The sequence below is a fragment of the Malurus melanocephalus genome, unplaced genomic scaffold (assembly GCF_030028575.1).
Source record: "Malurus melanocephalus ecotype Western Australia unplaced genomic scaffold, MMel_1.1 scaffold_109, whole genome shotgun sequence".
Lineage (NCBI taxonomy): Eukaryota > Metazoa > Chordata > Aves > Passeriformes > Maluridae > Malurus > Malurus melanocephalus.
In genome coordinates, this window is record NW_026623341.1 from 1,169,316 (window position 1) to 1,191,746 (window position 22,431).

Below are 22,431 nucleotides of genomic sequence, written 5' to 3' on the forward strand. Positions count from 1 at the left end.
TTTTTTTGGTTTCAGACTCTTTAAGGCTCCTGTCTTTGAATTCTTTCTAACTTTAAGCCTTTGGACCTTGGAGCTAGTTTCACATTTCTCTAATTAAGACTTAGGAAAACTTTATGTGGCAGCTTCTCATAATGATATTTAAACAGCCTGTTCTCTGTCTCTTCTGATGACATTCTCAGAAACATCCCAGTAGGAGAAAAGAAATAGGCAGACACTTATAATCCCTCTTATAATTCAGCAACAACTGCTGAAACAACTATATCCTCTACTCACCTCTTCTATAATGGTCTATGAATGCCTAATTCAGTAGAATTACATTAAGAYCAACTTAAAATATGGCAAGAGAATGTAAGTCAGGGCATTTAGTGCTAAAGGCAACCTCTTAAAATAGGATATTTAGCTCTCCACTGTATTGCTTAATTCAGCAAATTATTATCTTGTCTCATCGAAGGTGCAAACATATGCTATTGCCAAAGAAAAGTTTTCCATTTATGACAAGAATTATCAGTAGCATTTTATTTGTGTTAAGCATTTTTATGCTGTCATAAGCAAAAGGCCATGGAGAACTGCAGAGAAGGTTAATGCACCATTTGTAACCCTGATAAATGTGGAAATKAATAATTGATCCTTCTTAGTAAGCTGAAACACCAGTTAAGAGGGTTATCTCTGTGCCTCCAGTCCTCACCACCATTGTGCCTCTCCTTTTGACACCCTGAGTAAGAAAGAAGGTAAGCTCTTGTCATCATAATCCCTTCAGGCCCTCTTCAGTAGAACTGAAGTGTTCCCTCTTCAGGGAACACTAACTGATTTTAGGAGAAATGAGAGGCATCAGTGCTACTAAAAGCGCTGGGCATGTTGCAAGTGTACTTTCACAAAGCATCAGCAACTCACCTGAAGCTGATAATGCAAGGCAGAAATTATAAATAACACTCCCACTTACCAGACTTCAGATCTATTGATTTGTGAAGTCTAATGGCCACACAGTGTAATCAGTTATTTGCATTAAAAAAAAAAAAACAAAACTGTTTCTTGACAGATACGTTTTGCTTTGAACACACAAAGGAACAGAACAGAGCAGATCTCTGATGTCAGATTACATGGATAAATACAGAATTGCATAGAACTTGAAGCTTCCTGTTATCATCTGAACTGATTAAAGTTCTCCACTTATCTCTATCTGGAGCAGACTCATTAAATGTTTTGTTGCAGTCTGCTTTTGATAGCACATGTGCTGTTCTTTTCCCMATCAGAATGAAAGTGGGCTCAGAATGAGCTTTAGACCTGCTCTGTCAAAGAAATAAAGATTCTCATAATAATTTCACACGTATTTTGTACTTGAACCTGTCTAAATCAAAGCATCCAACATAAACAGCTAAGAACATTTTGCTAAGCTATAACCAACTGATTTAAAGAAAAAAAAGATTGCTTTATGGTGGTATGTTGACACACATTTTAGCTGCAATATCAAACATACAGGAAGGTACAGGATTATGATGCCTATTACATATTTGAATATCCAAAGGTAAAATACAGATTATAATGTCATTTGGATGTGCTTCAAGRGAAACTACTAAATAGCCAGATGTACATTTCCTAGTGTGTTACAGATTTATCTCTTATTTTTTCAGTCCCTTTGTTTTTGTGATATATTTGAGCCAAAATGTATTATTTGGAAAATAAATACTACACAGGATTCATTAATATTAACTGCAAAAAAGAAAAGCAAGGCCAATATAATTCATTTAGCTTGTATGTGTAAATGTGCATTCATAGGCCACCTTTTAGAAATTGTTTGGTGTTTTTTTGTAAAAAAGATAGATTACTTTCATCAGATTTTAGGAACAAAAGGTATGAGGTTTTCATGCAAAAAACCAATCTTGTATGGTTTCTTCACGGATATTCAAAATCTTACACAGGCCTTTTAACAAGATTATATTTTATGAATGCAAGTCATTAAGGAAATTGTGGAAGTGTAAACAGCACCACAATGCCTGTTGCTGTGTATATAAAATCTGGTTTTGCTTACAGATGAGGTTCTTTATTTCTTGATTTTGATGTCCAATTTTCCACTTATAAATACAACTATACACATATTGAATTTGGAAATATTAAAAAATATTTCATTACAAAACCACCCTCTGATTAACTATTTAATTTCAGAGAGATGCTTGATGCTATTAACCATGTAGATACTTTAGGTTAAGATTCAAGCACTGAAAAATGTATCAATTTATCAGAATTAACATTTSTAACTCACAAAAACTAACTCCAGATTAATCTGTCTCTAATTAGTAATAAATTAAATCTCGCACAACCAGGGTTTACCAGGTACCAGTTATATACTTTATAGCATTAGCCCTAAAGGAAACCATTTTATATCATAATTTGCAGACTCAGAATCCCTGCAGACTGGTAGAGTTGGTGCTCACTATCATTTCAAGCCAATCTTTCAAATACCAAAATACCAAAAAAAACCCCAAACTTACTGACAAATTGTGAAATGAAGGATATCTCAGCCTACATGCCATATACTTGCAAGGTTTGGAGAAGAAAGTTGCCCTTCAAATTTAAATAGACAAGGAAAAATAGAATAATTTCAWGTAATTTTGTTTAGCAAAACTGTTTCTAATATGATTGGAAGAGCATTCATATACGTACACTTCAGACATGCCTCTGGGGCAAACACTAGGAGATTGTGCTGGAAGATTATTTTCCTCTGAAGGACCCAATAAAATATTTCATTTTTTCCTTGGGTCACAGWACTGAGCACTCAGGGATGCCATGAGTGACTGTCTGCCAGATAGACAATGCAATGATGACCAATAAATTTTCTACCCACTTTGCTGATCTGGATATAAGGGTATTATGAAASCTTTGTAAGGAACGTTCTATCTGAATGGCAGTGTATTTAGGAAACAGCTTTATCTATCTGATGTTAGTTATTTCTAGAAATTATTTTAGTCTTCAYATATGCACCTCAGCACTCTGTGATTAATAATGAATTTTATAATAAAAAGGTCTCTGWAAATGTTGTATCACAGGGAAAAAGCTGGAGAAGATGAATAGACTTGCCCAAGATCTTKTCTGAAGAATGCCAAATACATCGGGTAATGAATACAAGTTCTGTGATTGTCATGCTTTTATTCATCTAATGTGAAGTAACTAGAAATTAAGAAGAATTAATCTAAACACAACTTGCTTTTAAAGAACGTACCCATTCCACTGATTAAATTGCAGCAGTCAAATATTTGCCTGTTTTTAGTCAATATTAAGTGCTTTGCTTAATGATGAACCTGGAAAACCTCGCCTGCTGTGCATCTGCCTCTCATTTGTGTGCCAGGGGAAGAGAGTTGGCAGGGAGATAGGGTGAGCAGGTTTAGGTCAGCTAATTCTACCACTGTTTTTTATTACAAAACTACTGCATTGTTTTTTTCAGATTTTACACCAAACCAAACCAAATAAACAAACAAAAACCCAACCAAAATAAGCTACTGTTTGGTCAGAAAGAAAAAAAAAAAAAACCAAACATATGCTTGTGCCTGACATACGCAAGGCAGGACACATGTCTTCCTTTTATCATCCTTTTCTTATTCAGGAAGGGTGGAGGGAGCAAAGGAAGTTCTTTGTCTGTCCTCTATTGTCACTGCTGAATATATATGCAACAGTTTGTGTAGGTRGGGAAGAAAGACTTGATTTGGCTGGAATCAGATATGAACCCTACAGTGACATAAAAAGAGAGCATGATTGTTTCTAGAAGGAAAACTGCAAAGAAAAGAACAAAAAGATCATTAGGCAAAGTTTTTAACTCYCATCTTTGATCAGCTGAGTATTTTTTTGAAATAATTGATAATGATTTAAGGCACAATATTTTTATAGGAGATGTTCTTTGGAGCCCATAGAACCATCCTCAGCTATCTGGGGTTAAAATGAGCAAGGATACTCTCAGACAAAGACATGGAAATGATTTCAAATGATTSAATACGCAGTTTGGAAGACTAAAGTATCTGATTTCTTTCTACTTTTTGTTTAAAGGCATGCAATGAGATTTGAAAAGTACAGAATATGTGCATCAAGTTTTCCCAGTTATTAGGCAATTTAATTTATTTCATCATCTGAAGAGGCAGCAGCACTATGCTGTAAAAGTTGCAGGTCACAAAATGTTAGTTCATGTTTAGTTCAAGAACTTGTGTAAGGTGAGGTGAAATATACTAGTTTCTTGCAGCTCATCTTGAATTTAAATGGAACAATTCTGTACCGCTTCATTTCCTACTTAATGTAGCTGTAAATGTTTTGGCCTTTTGGTTGTCTGTATTCAGTAGGCAAGGTTTGGTGTACTTAACTGTCTTCCTGCTCATAACGAGAAAAATGACAGCAGATTTTGAGTACTTTAGCAAGAAAAAAGTATGAAAGGAAAAAAAAAGACAAAATATCATAGAAAGAATTCTAAGTGAGAGCAAAAATACAAGTTCAGCATTTAATCACTACTATAATACTACACGACCAAGGAGACCAAAAAACTCCCACAACCTTGCTCCCAACCTGTCAGAACACATGATCAGCTATAATAAAAATTGTGTGGGCAAATCACTTAATAACTTTAAATCACAAAGCAATGACATGAAGTGAACTAATTATGACAGTGTTGGATCCACTGTCTTTGAATAATGTTTGTCTTTTACACATTAACTCTTAAGAGTAAGAATGAGAGGACTTTTCAAGGTCTAGGCCTCTCTTTGGATCCAACTGCCATACTTGCTTGAGTGGTAAAATATTTCATATACAATCTGCTGTTAATAAGCAGCAGTTTTAGTGAATATGAGACTGTGCTGCTACCAAAAAAAAAGGTGCCCAATTGATGAAATTGTTCAGGTAGTGGGACTAGAGATCTGACCTGACCAAAACCAAAATTATCAAATCTCCCAAAAGATAATATTTTAGTCAGATCAGCAGAATTTCTACAGCAGTTCACAACTAATCAAACCAAATTAATCACTATTCTCTTCARTTGCCTGCTTAGTAAGACTGACATTATCTTCCTGAACAAAGAGGACTTTAATAAGTGATATTAATTCCAAAAGATGTAAGATGCTGACCATTGTAAAATGCTCAAGAAAATAAAACATCACAGATGTTATACTGGCTGAAAATACATTAGGCTGAAATGTCATATATGCAGTAACAAACAGCCCTTTGCCATTCCATGTAAATGAATGTTCTTGCACTGAAATGTGAACACCTAAATTCCACAGGATTACTTTTCAGCATTCTGAGACTTTTTGCARCTTTTATTAGAGACAAAACAAATGTTCATGCCGACTGCATTTCTCTATTATTAAATAGAAAATTCCACAATTATTAAATATGGGTTCTGTGTTTTGGCAAAGCAAAGAAGAAAGAAATAAACAAAMCCCCACATTATGAATCCCAAAGCTTTCTCACCTAAGTTTGAAAGTTAAAGAGTATAAAGTGAAACAGATGAAATCACATGGGGCTCAGAAATAATTCATAGCTCTTGGAGTAGGAACAGAGAGCTTAGCAACCCCAGTGCATCACCAAAACTGAGTTCTAAAACTGAAAAACATGGATATACGTTTGGCATAGGCTGCTGCTGAGATTATTGTCTGCTTCMAGCAAGCAGCAAAGTCCACTCATTTGTCACCTGGAGCCTTTTTTTGCTCACATATCCCCACCTTAAATTTTCAGTAAAACTGCTTATGGGCCTGCTTCTTCACATGGGAACTGAAGAAATGCCCTTTACAAAGTGCTAAGATAAAAGTGCCAGATTCACTACCTCCATTAAATACATTAAGAAATCTTGGAAGATTACGGRGTTAAGTMTTTGAGTGAAATAAATACATTAAAACAAAGCAATCTGTTCTTCCCTTCTAATAAAAGAGAAGGGAAATTCTCACAGTCTTAATAATCAATGTCTTCCCCTTTGGCTGGTTGAGAAAGAATGTTCTTCAGCCAAGGAAAAAAATGGTCACAACATCCCTTGGCTTATGTCAGGCACAGGCTGGTGTTCAGTTTTGTATTTTTCACAACATTTGCTGTTGAGCAAAACTTATACTTCCCCCAGAAGGCAGGCAAGTATAATCCTGTTATTTTCCAGATGGATGAACAAAAGAGGTTGCAGAAGATTGTTTCTGACARTGTTGGGAACAAAACCCAGGGGCCAAACCACATGTCAGATTTACATAAAATGTATTCAAATGCGAGAGAAAATGTATTTTCTGAAGGTGTTTTGAACGCTGCTGAGTAATTTAGTAGCAACACAGCATGCTCCACTCTAGCTCTCACATTCACATCTTTCATTACTGTTGGTCTGCTAGGTGCTGGCAGCTCTGACAAGACAATGTGAACTGTAGGGGGGATAAAACAATTTCTGTGACAATGTATAGATCCYTAGTTCCCAGTGTTCTCACTAAAACCCATCAGTGCAGTAGGAATTCACATCCACAGTCRCAGCAAATGGCAGAGCAGCACTGCAAACCACACAGAAGCTGCAGAGGGAAAACCACAGGGAYATGTATCCCAAGGCACAGATGTGAGTTGGTGCCATAGAAACACCATTTCCCCCGACAGGGAAATGTACAGCAAACATGGGATGCTGCACGTGAGCAAAGCCTCCAGAAAAGGCAGTCCAAAACCTGAAAAAAAAGTTATTTTTATGTACTCCAAGCCGCCAACAGTTGCATGTCCATTTAATAGAGTYCACTTGAAGTATGAGCTCAAATGCAGATTTGGCACTATGTATGGTTTTGTTATTTTATAACAAAGCACAGGATTTCCACAGACCCAGAGAACGTGTTTACAAACTGTTAAGACAGTGGAAATTTCTCTGGAAATACTCTCCAGTGCAGCAGATATTTTTCACACCTCTGGAAAGACTTTAGCACCAGCAGTGCAAGACATTAATTACTTTTCTGTGTTCACTATACCCTGACACTGTGTGCCTGCAAGAATTCTACAGTATACTCACATTTACGTTCTGTTGAACAACAGAATACAGCCTTATCCAACACAAGACAGCACTAAAAATTCAAATAAACAGAAGAGGTCATGTATATGTTATACAATTTTGCCTACACAACTACACATGGAAGGAATGGAGGAAAATTGTGYTCAGTATCACTTCTGTGTTCTTTTTGCAATGGGTTGATCTCGATCAGCTGCCAGCTGCTYACCCAGCTGCTCTCTCACCCCTCCCTCTCAAAAAGACAGTGAGGGTGGGGAAACATGATGACAAAACTCCTSAGCCAAGATAAAGACAGGGAGATCACTTACCAATTATCATCACAGGACTGATATGGGAAAAACAGATATTTTAAAATATGGGTATTTTTTTGAATTGCTTGATGTAATAATAGCCCAAATCTGCCTGCCTAACCTGTCTCTGATGAAGGTGCCGTCCCTCTAGTTTCTGCTGCATTTATCCACAGCTTAAACTACTGCCTGCAATCAGCCTCCAGTGAAGTGCATTTTYATTAAATTCTGCATTTCCAGCCAAGGAAAGAACAAGATCAAGTAATGGTCATAAAATAACAAAGCATCTTTGGATGAAGGTGATCACAGGTGTACCATCAGCCTCAGTAACTCCACAGAAAATAAGTCAACAAAACTGAAGAGGATGGGGCAGAAGGTGAATGATACACAATGGGGTGCAAGCAGAGAAGAAAGTCTCACAGGCACTTCAGGGTCTAGTAGAAAACCAGGTTAATGTGTGCTTCAAAGAGCAAGCTAATGATAGTGACAAAGTGGTAGAGAGACAGGTAAAATAATTTATCCCACCYGAATTAACTATGTAAAATACAAATTCCTCACAGAATTGATATACTTCAGCTAAAGAAAGAGAAATACCTCCCTTCCTATCTCGCGTTCAACAAATGAGTTCCTTGCAGACTCTCGGAAAGATGCAGTGGGGATTYCTCTCTCTCTCTGAAAGATGAAGTTGACATCTTTCTCTTTTTTCCTCTCTCTTTCATGACTATCAAGAAGGACTATTTAATAAACATATGTGTTTCTCTGACTCAATATTCTCTTTAATCAAGTGACTCAATTTGCAGCATCAAATTTTCTTACTACCAGGATGAAAAACTAGATCTAAACTGGCTAGTCTTGAAACAATCAACTGTCTCATGTCCTGTTTTGCTTTCTTGTCTGCATATATGAAAACTATAAATTGAACAGCTGCCTGAAATTTATTTAGAAAGCAAAAAGCTAGAAAAAAATGAGGTTACAGCAATTAAAATTAAATAATAACCATCGCTGTTTCTTTCCCTCAGCCCCCAGGAAAAGGGTTATCCAATGAATTATATGAAACAATGATCCCCTGTTATTATATCTGAGTTCCAGGGACAATTTTTGGTCCCACAGAAGGACTGAGTAGAGCACAAAATRCAGATTATGCACCAGAACCCCAATGTCACATTTTTAAAAATTCTTTGCCTGAGAACATTTAGTCTTTTGAACATTTTTTTGAGATAGGTAAATATTACTCCCACTTTAGATTTGTGTGACCCAAGTAACAAGCTAAGATCAACAAAATTTTTCAAAGCCATGTTTGAAGCTTGCTGCTGAGCTGGGAGCTGGTCACACAGACCAAGAGTTGCTCTCTTCTCAGCACACAGGAGAAAATCCAGCTTAACCCTACAGCAGTCTGGGCTGTGTGACTTCACTGCCTGTTTCGTTTTTGAAACCCCTGCCTTCTGACTCGGTAGTTATTGGTGCTCATGAGATGAATCAGTGAGACCAACTGGCTTATTGAGAGATAGATACATTTTCTTGCYCTTTCCTTTACCACTGCTTTTTTGGATATTCATGCAAAGGCTGGCTYACCTCTGGTTTTTATTTTTTACTGATTTCAATACCTGCAGAGCAAATAAAACTTCCTATTGCTTTCAGCTAAAGCAAACCTGTAGAGAATTGCCAACTGTTACAAGCACACTGAACCAATTTTATTTCTGTATTGATCTTTCACATAGAGAATGGGCTTGAGAAAGAGAATTAAAAAACTTCTTCTCCTTCACAGTTTTATTTTGTTGTTTAGCTCTTCAGAACACACAAATACAAAAGCCTTAACTGCGATCTCACTTCTTAGGAAGAAGGCAACCTTGCACCTTCATAAGATATTTGGCATTATGCTCTATTGCTATAGTTCCATGCACAGTGCCAAACTAACATAAATTAAACTGTTATCTGAAAAGTCCTCTGTGCAAATAACTGGGTGACCAGACATTGAGATAACAAATTTATGGAATTTTATATTCATTAGAAATAAAGAAATATTGAAATGATACATCAGATTATCTTGAATTTTATTATACCTTCTGTGATCTACTGACTACTTTTTTTCCTTCATGTCATTGATATCTGCACTGTTTCATGCATAATTCCTAGTTTCCCTTCAGCAGTACTGAAACCCCTTTGTACTGGCATATATGTGAAATAACTGCTCTTCCTTCTGGGCAGATCAGAAGGGCCTTGCATTCTGCTTCTTCCCTGGAACAGAGGGAGCAGCCAAATATTTTGAAATCTTTGCTGCCTGTTTCACAGTCTGACACCGATACAAGAAGATGGAAAAGTGAATCATATGAGACCACTGTCTATACAGAGAAACTGCAGTGGGTAAGGAATCACATCAACAGCACTTGGAATAAAACACTTTATGCARAACACAATACAAAAAGGACTATGCACAAGTCTTCACCATTAAAGCAGGCTTCTTTAATACAGAAAGGGAGAGTTATAAATACTTTAACAAATTTTGGAAATTTATGTTATATGTAATTTAAAATTTACATGATGTAATAAAACCTACTTACATATGCTTTATCAACCCGGCTGAAAAGCAAATAATATAATTTTCAAAGCAGATGTGTCCAGAAAATGGAAATTGGGTTATATAGACTAYTAGAACTTTATTCTTCCTATTTTTCTTGCAAAAGCTCAGAGATTCTTTGAATATTGGAATTTTAAAATTATGACACATAGCAATTCTAAAAATAAATGGCGAYGAAATGCGCTATAATGTATATCTTAATTCTGGTGAATTCACACCTCACTGTCTTTAGAAGACCTAATAAATTGTGGCATACAGATTCRGTAAAATCCTATAGAGAAATAACTTTGTTAGCAGCATCATTCACTAAGAAAGTGATAAAAAATTACTGCAATTGTCAACAACACATTGAAACTGTTTCTTTAATGTGATTATTAATCTTAGAATTTCCTTTGGAAAATGAAATTTTCTGGTTATTCCRAAAATTACATTAGCTATTATTTTGTCATGCTTGATAAGAGGGTCTGTTAAACATGAAGGTTTTAGAATGTTCTGAATTATACAATACTTTGGTCATGCCTTGTGAAGGTTATAGCATGAAAACCTAACAATCTATTCACACATCTAATTACCAACATATTTGTAATGTGCTTAACGACGAAATACTAAACATACATTAGAGATTACCATGGTCATTAAACATCTGATCCTGTTTAAAGATGTGAAAATTGATATGACAGTGTTTTGAAGCATTCCTCATTARCTCTTTATATTTTACCACTTCATTTCTAGTATGAGTATGAGGGGTGTTAGGGAAATGTTTGACTTAGGAAGAAATGGACATAATAAAAACATTGCTCCAAACTGATAACATCAACCTTCACTATTATTTTCAAGTCTGGTCCTCTGCATTAGAGACGGAGAATGGGGGAAGTACAACAATAACTTTGGGTGGGAATGCACCCTAACTACATGAAAGACTGAAAAAACCCTTCCATTTTACCACTAGACTATACAGGCACTCTTTGGAACAGTCAGTATATAAAGYTGGGCTCATATCAAAATGACCACTGACATGACATAATTTTCTCCAGAAACATGACATTTTTTTTCTCACAGTCATAAAAAAATTGTATTTCTTGTAAATTAGTTGAAAGTAGAATCTTCAACTCTTGTGGTGAATTATTAATTATTTTGCATAGCTTTGAGACAGTTTTTCCTATCAGCATCTTTTAAGATGAGTTAATTCATCCTACAATGATAACAACAATCCAAAATAAAATACTGTGAAAGTTAGTGCATTTTTTTGTGTGTTACTTGATTTTGCTTTATTATGCTATGTTGAACTTGCTTGTAAATACAAATACCCTTCAGCAACTCTGSTAATTCAAACAAAATATGTTAAATGCTTAAAACAGATAATAGAGTTAAAAATAACAGCTATCCTTTTTCCTTTAGGAAATACAGTCATCTTAGTATCTCTTACTCTATCAATTAAAAAGTTTAAATTCTGGTAGATACCTTCAGGAATAGMGATTAAATGATGCTCTTTTATTTTTTTCAGGACATTGAAGGGCAAACAAGAATTTATTACATCAATTTCAAGCTCATGATCAGAGCATCTTTTTGAGCTAAAAGTCAGCATTTGCCCCTAGATAGAATTTAACAGAATGCTGAATGTGACATAAAATTGATTACGTAAGATTACCAACAAAATTTAATTTTTCTAATTCCATGTTCAAAAGGAGATTAGAGGGTGTGCCATGCTAACAAGACTTTCCAAATACTTTCCAATATTACTTTTCATGGTATTAGAGACTTACAACAATAAAATAATGACTTTTAAGCATGTTTGAAGTTGCAGTAACTGCAACAGAAAAAAAGGGTTTCTCCATGGGATGCAAGATTATGAGAAAGAAATAAAGTGTATTTTGCAAACCAATCCTTCCATTTTTTTCAACATGTTCACCATCTGACACTGATCACCAAGGGAGGTAACCTAAACACAAACTGTCAACTTTTAGCTGAGTGTCAGAAAAGCCTAATGATCAATAAGTRTCTGAGTACTGCATGAATTTTTAATTTTTGGCCATAAATCCATGTACTTGTACAGAAACAGTCCTTTAGATYCATACCTGACTTGAAAGTAGGTGAGGTTGGATGGAGTAAAGACGACTTATCAGAATTGTTCTTAAATAATGTCAATAATCAAAATCCGCATATTTTTTCAAAGATTTATCCTTGAAATACAGTAAATATACATTGATTCCTTATGCAGCCTCTGTGGTTTCAGGTCGGTCACAGTACTCCACTTGTGACCCAGAGCCCAGGTCAGTATGGAGGTCTGGATGGCTGTCACTTCAGGAAAGGCAGCTGACAGTGCTGTATTATGCTATTCTGTATTACTGAATTCTTAATGCAGTTCACATTTTAAAATTTATATATTGATATGAACATCTTTGAAAGAGACTGAAGAAAACTCACACCTAACAAGAGAAGTGATCAAACCTTCTTTAATGCATTGATTTCAATCAGTTGTTTTAGCATTTGGAATGCACATCCTTGTAGGAGGAACTCAAATGACCAACTACATATTTTGTRCATAAGAAAACACAGCAGATATCACATTTTCATCTGAGATAAATGTATAATGACACACTGTGAATGGGAAGATGAAGCTATTAAGACGCCATATACTATGAACTGGTCTGTGCTGAGTCACTTTGCTATAAACCATCCAAAATCAGTTAATGGCTATTTTAGCTAATGCTAATGCCTCTTTAGTCACAGGATAAACACGATTTAGCAAAAAGCAAAGCATTGATGTGTTATCAACTTAATCCTTACACCAAATGCAAAACACAGCACTATACCCATTACCGAGGAGAAAACCTTATCCCAACTGAAACCAGGACACCCTGCTTGAGCAGGAATGTTGGAAGGGCCTCAAGAGGTCCTTTCCAGCCTACAGAATCATTTCATTCTGTCTTTCTGTGTTCTTGAGTCATGCCTGTAAGGTCAGTTAATGTAAGAACATCTAGTGTAAAGCCAGAGCATGAAGGGTACAGGAATTCAAACATCTGCTCTTTGAGTCAGCAGCTAATGAGCTTGAACAGCCATAGCAGTTGGTTTGTTGGCTTTGACAGATCACTGATGAAATATTGCACACTGTYGATGAGTGAGAGCAAAAAAAATAGTTTCAGAAAGTGGCTTATGTTTCTAAACACACTGAATGTTCTGTTCATACACAAAAGCTGAAATAGAAACAAACACAAAAGGTAATATTTTCTATATTCTTTATGAGAATCCATTTTCTTATTTGAGCTATGTCAATTAGCATGCCACATGGAATCACTTAATGAGCTAATCCCAATGTTACAATTTAAAAAAAGAAAATTAATTGCGTATACAAGAATTTATATTCATTATCTTGATATCATGCATCTCATACAGGACTATTTTTGAGACTGAATAACAGAKGTAGTGATTTACTTGTGTAAAACTGTAGCAGCTGGATTGATGGAACTGGGATTAAGAACAAACATTACATAGRCATACACTGCAAAAACATTCCTACCTTACCTTAGTGGCAAATGTGATGATTTTATTAAATTTTCAAATCACTACAGTAAATAAACATAAATGCATTTACTTGAATATATGTCCTTCTAAAAGTAATTAAAACTTTTCTTCAAAATTTGTTRAATATAATTAATATCTGATAGCATTTCCAGTTCTATGCAACACAACATCTACATGGGTATAATTCATATATGTGCTGACTTAAAATTCAAAATTAAGATGTAGAGTGTGTAAAATATACCTTTTTGAAACCAGACCTAAATGTGATTTCTTTGACAAYTTAATAAATTCCTATAATAGAATAACAGCTCTTAAACCTATCCCAGACTGCTTTCACTGTTAATCTTCAAACAATTTTGGAAAAATGAGGTGTGATGAGATGATGGTGACATTGCATCAAGTGGACTTGAGTCAAATCACCTTTCCATTTCTCATTTATCACATAATTGATTATGGAACTCAGTATTGCAAGTATAAAACTTAGACTACACTATGTACCTGCTGAGATACAAAACCTGCTGCTCAGATGTTTCCAAATCACCAAACAAAAAAATTCTACATTCCTAGGTAACTGGTAATGCTGAAAAAAATAGCAAGACATTAGAAAAATACTTTTTTTTTGTTTACKGATTTAATGTAATTTCAAATAATACTTTCACACTATGCAGAACACYGAACACCTGTAAATAATAATAAAAATATGAATTAAATTTATGCACTATATGAAAAGCTATATATATCTCTGAAATAATGAAATGAAASAGGTAAATGTCATTCTCAAAATAAGCCAGCATATTGTATGGATAGTGATTTATATATTCTTTTTAAAAACAAATTTTCAGAATGCACATGCAATAAAAAACTTKGTGGAATAGTTCAAGCAATGATTTTCCTCTTCTGTGGAAAAAGAGGAAGTAGAAGTGCAGGTAAAATCATGGACAATGATAATATAATCCTGTAGCTAGTACTTAGTACATTACATCTTGCCAAAGCTTCCATGTGGAGGTACAGAAACACGCGGAGGACTTTCACAGTTCAGAATGTGCCATCTGCTTTTGAAGCTGGAAGACCAAATAATAAATTGCAGCAGCTTCAGTACCACTGCATGGTCTCTGTGAGTTGGCCCAACAACATTAACTGGGTAATGTATTTGACAAATAAACTCTTTTAAGGACGGCTAAAGGTGCCCTTCTCAGCCATCAGTAAATGCTCACATCCATACTASTAATTAAAGTGTGACAGAAAACTGGAAACAACTGCTTTCAATATGCTCACTTGGAAGATACATGAAATGTAAATGTACATGATACTGATGCCTGATGATTTTTGCTTTTCCTTTTTACGCTTTCTGTACCCTCTATGCATCCACCTGTACCCCTTAGTCCACATGCTTGTAATTCCTGAAGCTTGATATTCCAGCTTAGTTTAGGAGTTCTGCTGGGCAGAGAGACCAAACATCCTCAGGAAGGAGTCAGTGTACCCTGTGCTATCTTAAACCTGAGGCTCCAGCCTTGGGTGAAGCCTTCTGTCCAGAACATCTTGTGTAAACTAGGCTCTGGCCTCATCTCGGGGGGGATTCATTAGAATAGGGGGACATTACTGCATTTGTTAAGTTTCTTATTGGGGAATCCTAGATAGATATGCTAATTCCTGAAACCTATAAAACTTGTATCTGTGCTGTACACGGGTGTGCATTCTGCCATCAAGTTGTGCACCTGGGATCCCAAATACCGAGGTAAAACCTTTTATATCCTATAAATATATCCTATATATTTATAATGTCTGTGTCATTATTAAAAACTGGCCTTTCAAGGCAACAATACCATGATATACTTCTGTGGGGATGGGCACTATGTTCATTAATTTCCAGAGGAAAATTCTGCAGGAAAATAAGATGGAAAAGTGTGATGCTATTACATACAGGGAAGATTTTAATTAATGCTTGCTTGGTATCTCCCAAACAGAAAAGGACCTGCTGTATCACATCACTGCGTAGAACAGAAAAAAATTTCATTTAGAGACTAAAAGGCTAAGATGTATAAAAAATATCAGTACTCCTATTCTAAAAGGTAAAATCCACTGTACTGTCTAGAAAAATTCAAATCCTTATCACTTTAACTACAAAGTAGAGAAGATTTTACATCAGGCAAATGCATTTCAGAACCCAATCATGGAATGAAATGTGTTTGAATTAATGTTCTTTGAATAACTTTAAAGAACAAATCCATAAAACCAATCCAAACTACATTTCAAGTATGTGCTCAAAGCTTTAACTGAAAAAACAATACAATCTCAATTATGAAATCACAAAAAACTAAACTCAAGTGAATGCACATTTTCAAGCCAGTAATCAAATCCTCCTAAAATAAACAGAAATGGAAATAACAAATGAAACTGCATTSTAACAGGTTTCTATTTTCTTTAGGCAAGGCAAAAAAAAGTAAGCAATCAGAGCTTTATTGACTTTCTTCTATAAAGCTGCCATTTCACAAGGACCATAAAGACAATGATTGAACATTTAAAACTCATTTAATCTTCATCCGGTTTGAGAAAATGGCCATATCTAAGGAAACTAATCATACAGTTAAAAGAAAGTAATATCTGTAAACTRTGCCAATGTATTAGCTTCCTGCACATGAAGATGTAAAAAGAAAAAGTTTGACAATGAGAAAATCTGCTTCTGTAGATGTTATTGGATGTGTTGATTGTGGTGTTTATTCACTGGAGTCATAGTTGCATCCCAAACTGGAATAACTGTCAAATATGATCTTCAAAACTTATTCGAAGTCAAATGTAACAAATCTGTTGTTCTCCAATTGGAGAGCTTTCAAACAGTAACAAAAAATGGTCATTTATTCTAGTTTTTACTCTTTTCCTGCATTACAGGGGAAAAAAAAAATACATTAATTTTGCAGGTAAACCATACATATAGAATTATCTATTTCCATCAGMCACTGAGAACACAAATCAACAGTTTTGTCATGGATTCATATTTTATATCTCATGATACAAGATTTTGGGAGGTTGCAAATGCCTTRTCAAGTTTGCTTTTTCTTTTGGCAGAGGTTAAGGATGATTGCTGAAGGATTACAATTTTATTGCTGCCTGGTGAAGGATATACTGCTCTCTCTACATTTTAGAAAGACTCACAAGAATAATCACAAGTCATTTTGAAGGCCAAGCCCATAAACTCAAATTCATGTAAATCCTTGCCAGCTACAGTCTAAAATCACACCTTGCAAGTTATTTAGTGTGCCACTGTTTCAAAGATAGCAGTGTAACATTCCAGTAAACAAAGGAAATGTGTAAATTGAACTGACATTATTTTTCAGTGTAGTAAAAAGGAGAATGAGGCCRTAAGTACAGAGGGCTTAATTTTAGGGTAGAAAAGGAAGGAAATAAATTTTTCAGTGTCAACTTGAACTCTATTACTAGAATAAAATTTTTAATTGCCATTTAGCTGCATTTGTTGCTAAAATATTATAATCTGTACAGCATTTTACTGGCTTAAGCATATGAAGCAGACATGATGCCACCACAGCTGATGCAGTGCAGACAATTATGTGATGAATATCTCACACAAGAGTACTCTCTGGGATTASAAACTGATCTTAGAATAGTTTAGTAGTATTGAGCTGTATAACTCTATCAAGTATTTTCTGAGAGAAAAAAATGTCTCTTTATCTGCTAGATCAAATGGAGAGGAAGTGATATAATTTTCTTTGTACATTTTATATATCTTTACAATCTGTACAAAAAGCCTTAAATAAATATGCTGTCAGCTARTGAGATTTGAATGCATGCTACGTGACTTTGCTCCATTAGTACTAGATGTTAATACTCAGCATAAAAGGCAAAACCCCCCTGTTTTAAATGGATAAAAAGACACCTGTGGCTGAGAAGAAATATAAGTTGCAAATGAAACAGTTTTCTAATTGGTAGATTCTGTTAGCCTTCCACATATTGAAAAGAGGATTGACATTCTTACAAGTTTCTAAGAGGAGTGGTGAAGCTTATGGGGTGAGCATACAATCAAACAAGAAAAAGCTGAACAGTCTCTTCTCTCCATATCAGTCTATATTTACTGAGATCATCAAACCTCTCTCRTTTTTGAACTTATCAACATTTGCATCACAGAGAAACAGCTTAGAAGAAAAACACAAAAATATTCAGATCATGCWTTCTGTTTCCTTTTTTGGTAGTAAGAGGCAATTTTGAGAAGTCTAATGTATGTTTCATGGTAATTTTTGCAGCAGTCTCCTTCCCATACCATCCTCTAACAGCAAACATTGTCCTAGCTAAAACTTCCTTTAGTTTAATAATTTGTGCTCTATTTTCCCTTACACCACAAATATTTATAGTTCAGGTGCAGCAATTATGTCTAATACTCGAACCATGTAAAAAATGAAATTTTATCTTAATCGCAGCAATTTAATTTTTATATGGATGTCAGAATTATTTTTTAAATGTTTCTGAAGTAAAGATTAAAAACATTTAACATTATTAACATAAACATGACCAAAAAAAATCTGTATTATTTCTATTTTACATCTTACCTAAGGTGCACATATGAAATTCCATGACTGGAAGACTTAATTCATTACCAAAGCATGATACCAATACCTTCCTCAAAATGACAAATGAACTATTCTGAGAACTATTGTTTGTACAAGATGAAAAATGACAGCAGTGATCAACCATTTCTTGTATAATGTTAATAGTACAGTGGCAGATGTATGTCATATAAAAATATATAATCATAGTTTAGTTAAGACTTTTATAATCATAGTTTAGTTAAGACTTTTAAATTCACCAAGTCCACCCTGCATTGTGAGATGTTGTTAGCATGCCCGTTTTTATTATTTTCATCTTAAACAATAAATTAGTCTTATATTTAGCACTGAAATTCTGATGACAAATCTAATTTATTCAATGTGGTAATTAATACGCATAAAATATGAGCACCCCATTTGTAACTTCCAAAATTATGTTTAAAGAGTTTCAGTTCTCAAACWGACTGTATCTGTAAATGCATCTGGACTTTGAATGATTCATAAATTCTCCAAAGGACTGAGGTAATGTGTGTGAACTAAAATGTATTTTCAATCAAGGAGGCTACTTCATGAAAAATGGTTCCAAATTTGCTTTCCATTTTTTTTTCTTTTTCTTTTTTTTTTTTCTTTTTATTGTCATAAAAAAAGTGAAATCACATTTTATTGCCCAATATGACTAAAACTCTCAGCATTCTTACCTTATTGTGATAGGAATGAGGATGCCTCTGCTAACAGATTGGTTGAGGGACACAGTCAGAATGTTCCGAGAGCTGCCACAGCCAAATCGAACTGTTGGTCTTCCCTCCACAAGATACAAGTGAAGAAACTGCTCTCCAAAATTTCTTTCACCAGCTTTGAAAACAAAAATGGAGATAGTCACACTTCTGATAGTGTARGACTAATTTCACACTATGGGGCAGCCATCACCCATCATGATGCCTAGGTGACATTGAGGAYTCTTGTATCCATATACAGGACTCGTCTTCAGTGACTGTGAGAAAATATCAGACTTTGTAAATATCTGTATTTAGCTGATAACAGTTAAAAGTAAAAGAAAATAACCAGATGACAAAATTTACTTAATACCACTGCAGTTGCATCAATCTTGTTGAGATCTTCACATTAATTGAAGGTGAACTTTTCTCTATATTCAGCAGTACCATTAAGGCAACAAAGGTGACACTAAAAAAACAAATCATATTCATTCAGTTTTTCAAATTAATTATAGAAAACAAAAATTTTAAGATAACATCTCTTTCTTAAATTCAAAGTTTACAAAAAAAATCACCTTTCTCAATTGATGATATATTTCAGACTGGATGAGAGGAAAAATTATTTACAAAACGTCTAACATACTGTTACTTGTACTTTCAAAATCTGAATAAAAAGATGCTTAAGTTCACTTCCACTGAATAGCATATTAGACATTGTAAAAATGATAGCAAAATATTTTCATTTAAATGATGGATGATACATGGCTCTTCTACAAAAACAGGACTGATAAGTACAGTTTTAAATTATATTTAAATGGATGCYTCTGAGTGAGAGGCCCTGGGTGCTGGTGTGGGTATCAGATAGGTAGAAATTGTATTCTGGCATTTGGGGGACCCTGAGTATGGAGTGCCTGGGTTTGGGTGGGTGAGTCTTGAATCAATCTGTTGGTATCACTGAGTAGGAGATCCCTGGAGAGGGTCAGCAGGGTTGGGATCTGGGCTGGGTTTCAGCTGCTGGGTAGGAGCCTGGAGGGGCTGGRTAGGAGCTCCCCAGCCTGGAGATGGTGGAGGGGGCTGCAAATTGGAACATCCTGTAAGTTTTTATTCAGAAAGGTAAACAGAATGAGGGTATACTTGGGACTCAGAAAGCCTACTCATTTGTAAAGACAAAATAATTAGCTTTATTTTAGAGGACAAAACAAAAAGCAAATAATATTCTTTTAAGAGATAGGGACAGAAGTGCTTGCAGCTCCCTGATCATTTCCCTTTGCATAGCTCATAGCAGAAAGAGTTCACAACATAAACTCTCTCCTTGAGAGCAGCTTTCTAGTTAACATTGCATTTCTTCAGTCTGTTACAAATCCTGATGACCTACTGAAGTCTTTTATGCTTAGACATATTTTGTATTCTGAATACCTAATTAACTCCAAAGCTATTTTAATTTGACTGAATTTCATGCCTTTGGCTTTTACAATTTCCTTCTACAATAGTCTGATAATTCTCTTTCAAAATATATAGCACAGTTGCACTGCTTTTTAACCCTAGCATAACTGATGTGTGCACACATTGCATTATTTGTTTCCTTATCTTCTCCCCTCCTTGCACATGCTGTTCCTGGCATTTCCAATTTCTAACAATAAGAGATCTGTAAGCTACATTGATTCAGAGACAATGATGTGGAGGAGGGCCGTGAATGCATATAGCATCACAAAAAAGTGAAGTTATGGATGAACAGCTTGTTTCTCCTCTCCCATTGCCCACTAGTGAAAACTTGGAAGAAGGTCCTCATCATCAACAGTAAAAAATCTGGGACAGCTTTCCCAAAGGCAGCATTACTCCTTGAAACCTCAGTGAGTGTTGCTGCTTGAACTTCAGTCTAGGGAGTGCTTTTAAGTCACACTTAGAGGTGACTAACAGCATTCTTCATATTATTTGCTAGGTGGTATGGAATCCTTTGAAAGGACAATCCTTCAAATCTTTCTGCAGTGAACATGAGGAGGCAGAGAATTTTGTTCTAGTAGTGTGAAAGAGTATATGCTACCAAGGGTATAGAATGGAAGTTACCTTCCTAGGAAAAGCCTCAGTCTTAAGCAAAACAGAGAGATTCTGGAAACAGACAGAGATCATGAAACATCTGAGTGAAAAAATCTTGTTGGATTTKAGGGGTAAATGATCTTGACCTTAGCAGAGATTATGTGAAGGGTTCAGGCTAAAGAAACCAGATCTCAGCAAYCATCCTTTCACAGAAATGGCAAGTTGGAAGATTATTTTTGTACAATAGTATGAGGACAAGCAAGTGACCTAAATGATTGCATATCTAAAAGACAGATTTGAATTCCCATTAAAATATGGGATAAGCTTTATTAAGAAAGAAAATATATTTCACCAGAGACTAAGGATACTGTGAAATGCTCTGCTTGGGAATGCCAACTGAAACAAGAGGCAAATAGAATACAACTGAAATGCCCATATTTAGTTTCAGGAGGGTGAGTAGAATATGGGTAGATCTGGGAAAGAGAGCTTCTGAGAGCAGAGGAAATAATTTATGAGCACAACTTATGAAAATGGAGCTGTTGTCCTTAAGGAATGTCATAAACATGGGCTGTGATATCTGAAATCCAATTGTCAGAAGTTATAGGCTACGATATAGAGTAGAAGCTAAACAATCTACCCTTGAAGGGATTGTGAACAGTATTATGCTGACTCTGCTAAAAGTGAAACGATGAAGTAAAACTTTATAACTGTATCAGGTTTTTATGATCACTAGCAATTTATTTTGCTTTGTGCCTAAATATCACAATTTGCTTTGACATGTTGACGAAATTTAATCATGCAAACAAATAAAATCATTAGGAACAGAATAGAAATTTTATGAATGCATTCTGTATTCAACAAATAAATAGTTCTCAATGATGTTTAATCTTTATTGGCACAAACATAATTGTCACATTCAATCAACAATTTAAACATGAGGTAAMTGCAGAAATTACAGACAGTGTTAGTCCATTTACCGTTACCATTCAGRTGCTTCTTAAATACACCCTGAAATAATTGGGGAAAACATCATTATTAAGAATGTAACTACATTTTTCTTCCCATTAAAACAGATGAATGTATAGTAATTTTCTATAAATCACATGCAGGATTCAATGATATCCCATCTCTTTCCCCATGTTTTAATCTATTTCTGGAAACTTCTACAAAAACCAGTTAATCCTTAGTATTTGTTAATCCCAACCAACTGTTGATAAAATTTTTACCAATAAAGGCATCAAATAAGAAAATTATTTTTAACAACAGTATGGTATGAATTAGTAAAGTGACATGCCTAGCACATGTAATGATTCTCCTATTCTGTCTACTGGCTAGCCAATAAACAGGTTTATTTGCTGTATTTTTTATATGTATTTTATTTGCCTTATGTATATTTGCAAGGATATAACTGCTAAAAGATATTACAGTAATGCATTGATACTTTTAAGTGTTCCCCTCTCTTTGTTYTGAGGCACACAAACATGAAAGGGTAAAAAAAGCACAGATCTTTTTTGTTCTTCACTGGCTCATGTATTAGGTAAAGACAGATCCAAGTTTTAATCCTTTTGTATTATTCTTATGATTTTGACTTTAATATTATTCTTATGCATACTTTCTGATTCAAATTCATTTGTATATCAGTAGCATCTTGTCTGAGGTTTTTCCCTGTAATTAAATGTTTACTAATTATCTGCCAGACAAACAGATGTAACCTCACCACCACCTGGTAAAAACAGGTGTAATCCAAAGGTGGATTAATTAAAAAAAA

At 34.9% G+C, this 22,431-nt stretch overlaps 1 protein-coding gene across 1 annotated transcript in view; it reads right to left on the reverse strand.

The window, feature by feature from the left end:
* Positions 1-22,431, reverse strand: part of EYS (eyes shut homolog) — a 685,229-nt gene that overhangs the window by 113,999 nt on the left and 548,799 nt on the right. Inside the window, exon 38 of the mRNA XM_057369428.1 lies at positions 18,615-18,768. Within this exon, the coding sequence (XP_057225411.1) occupies positions 18,615-18,768 (154 nt within the window). The remainder of the gene's footprint in view (positions 1-18,614; positions 18,769-22,431) is intronic.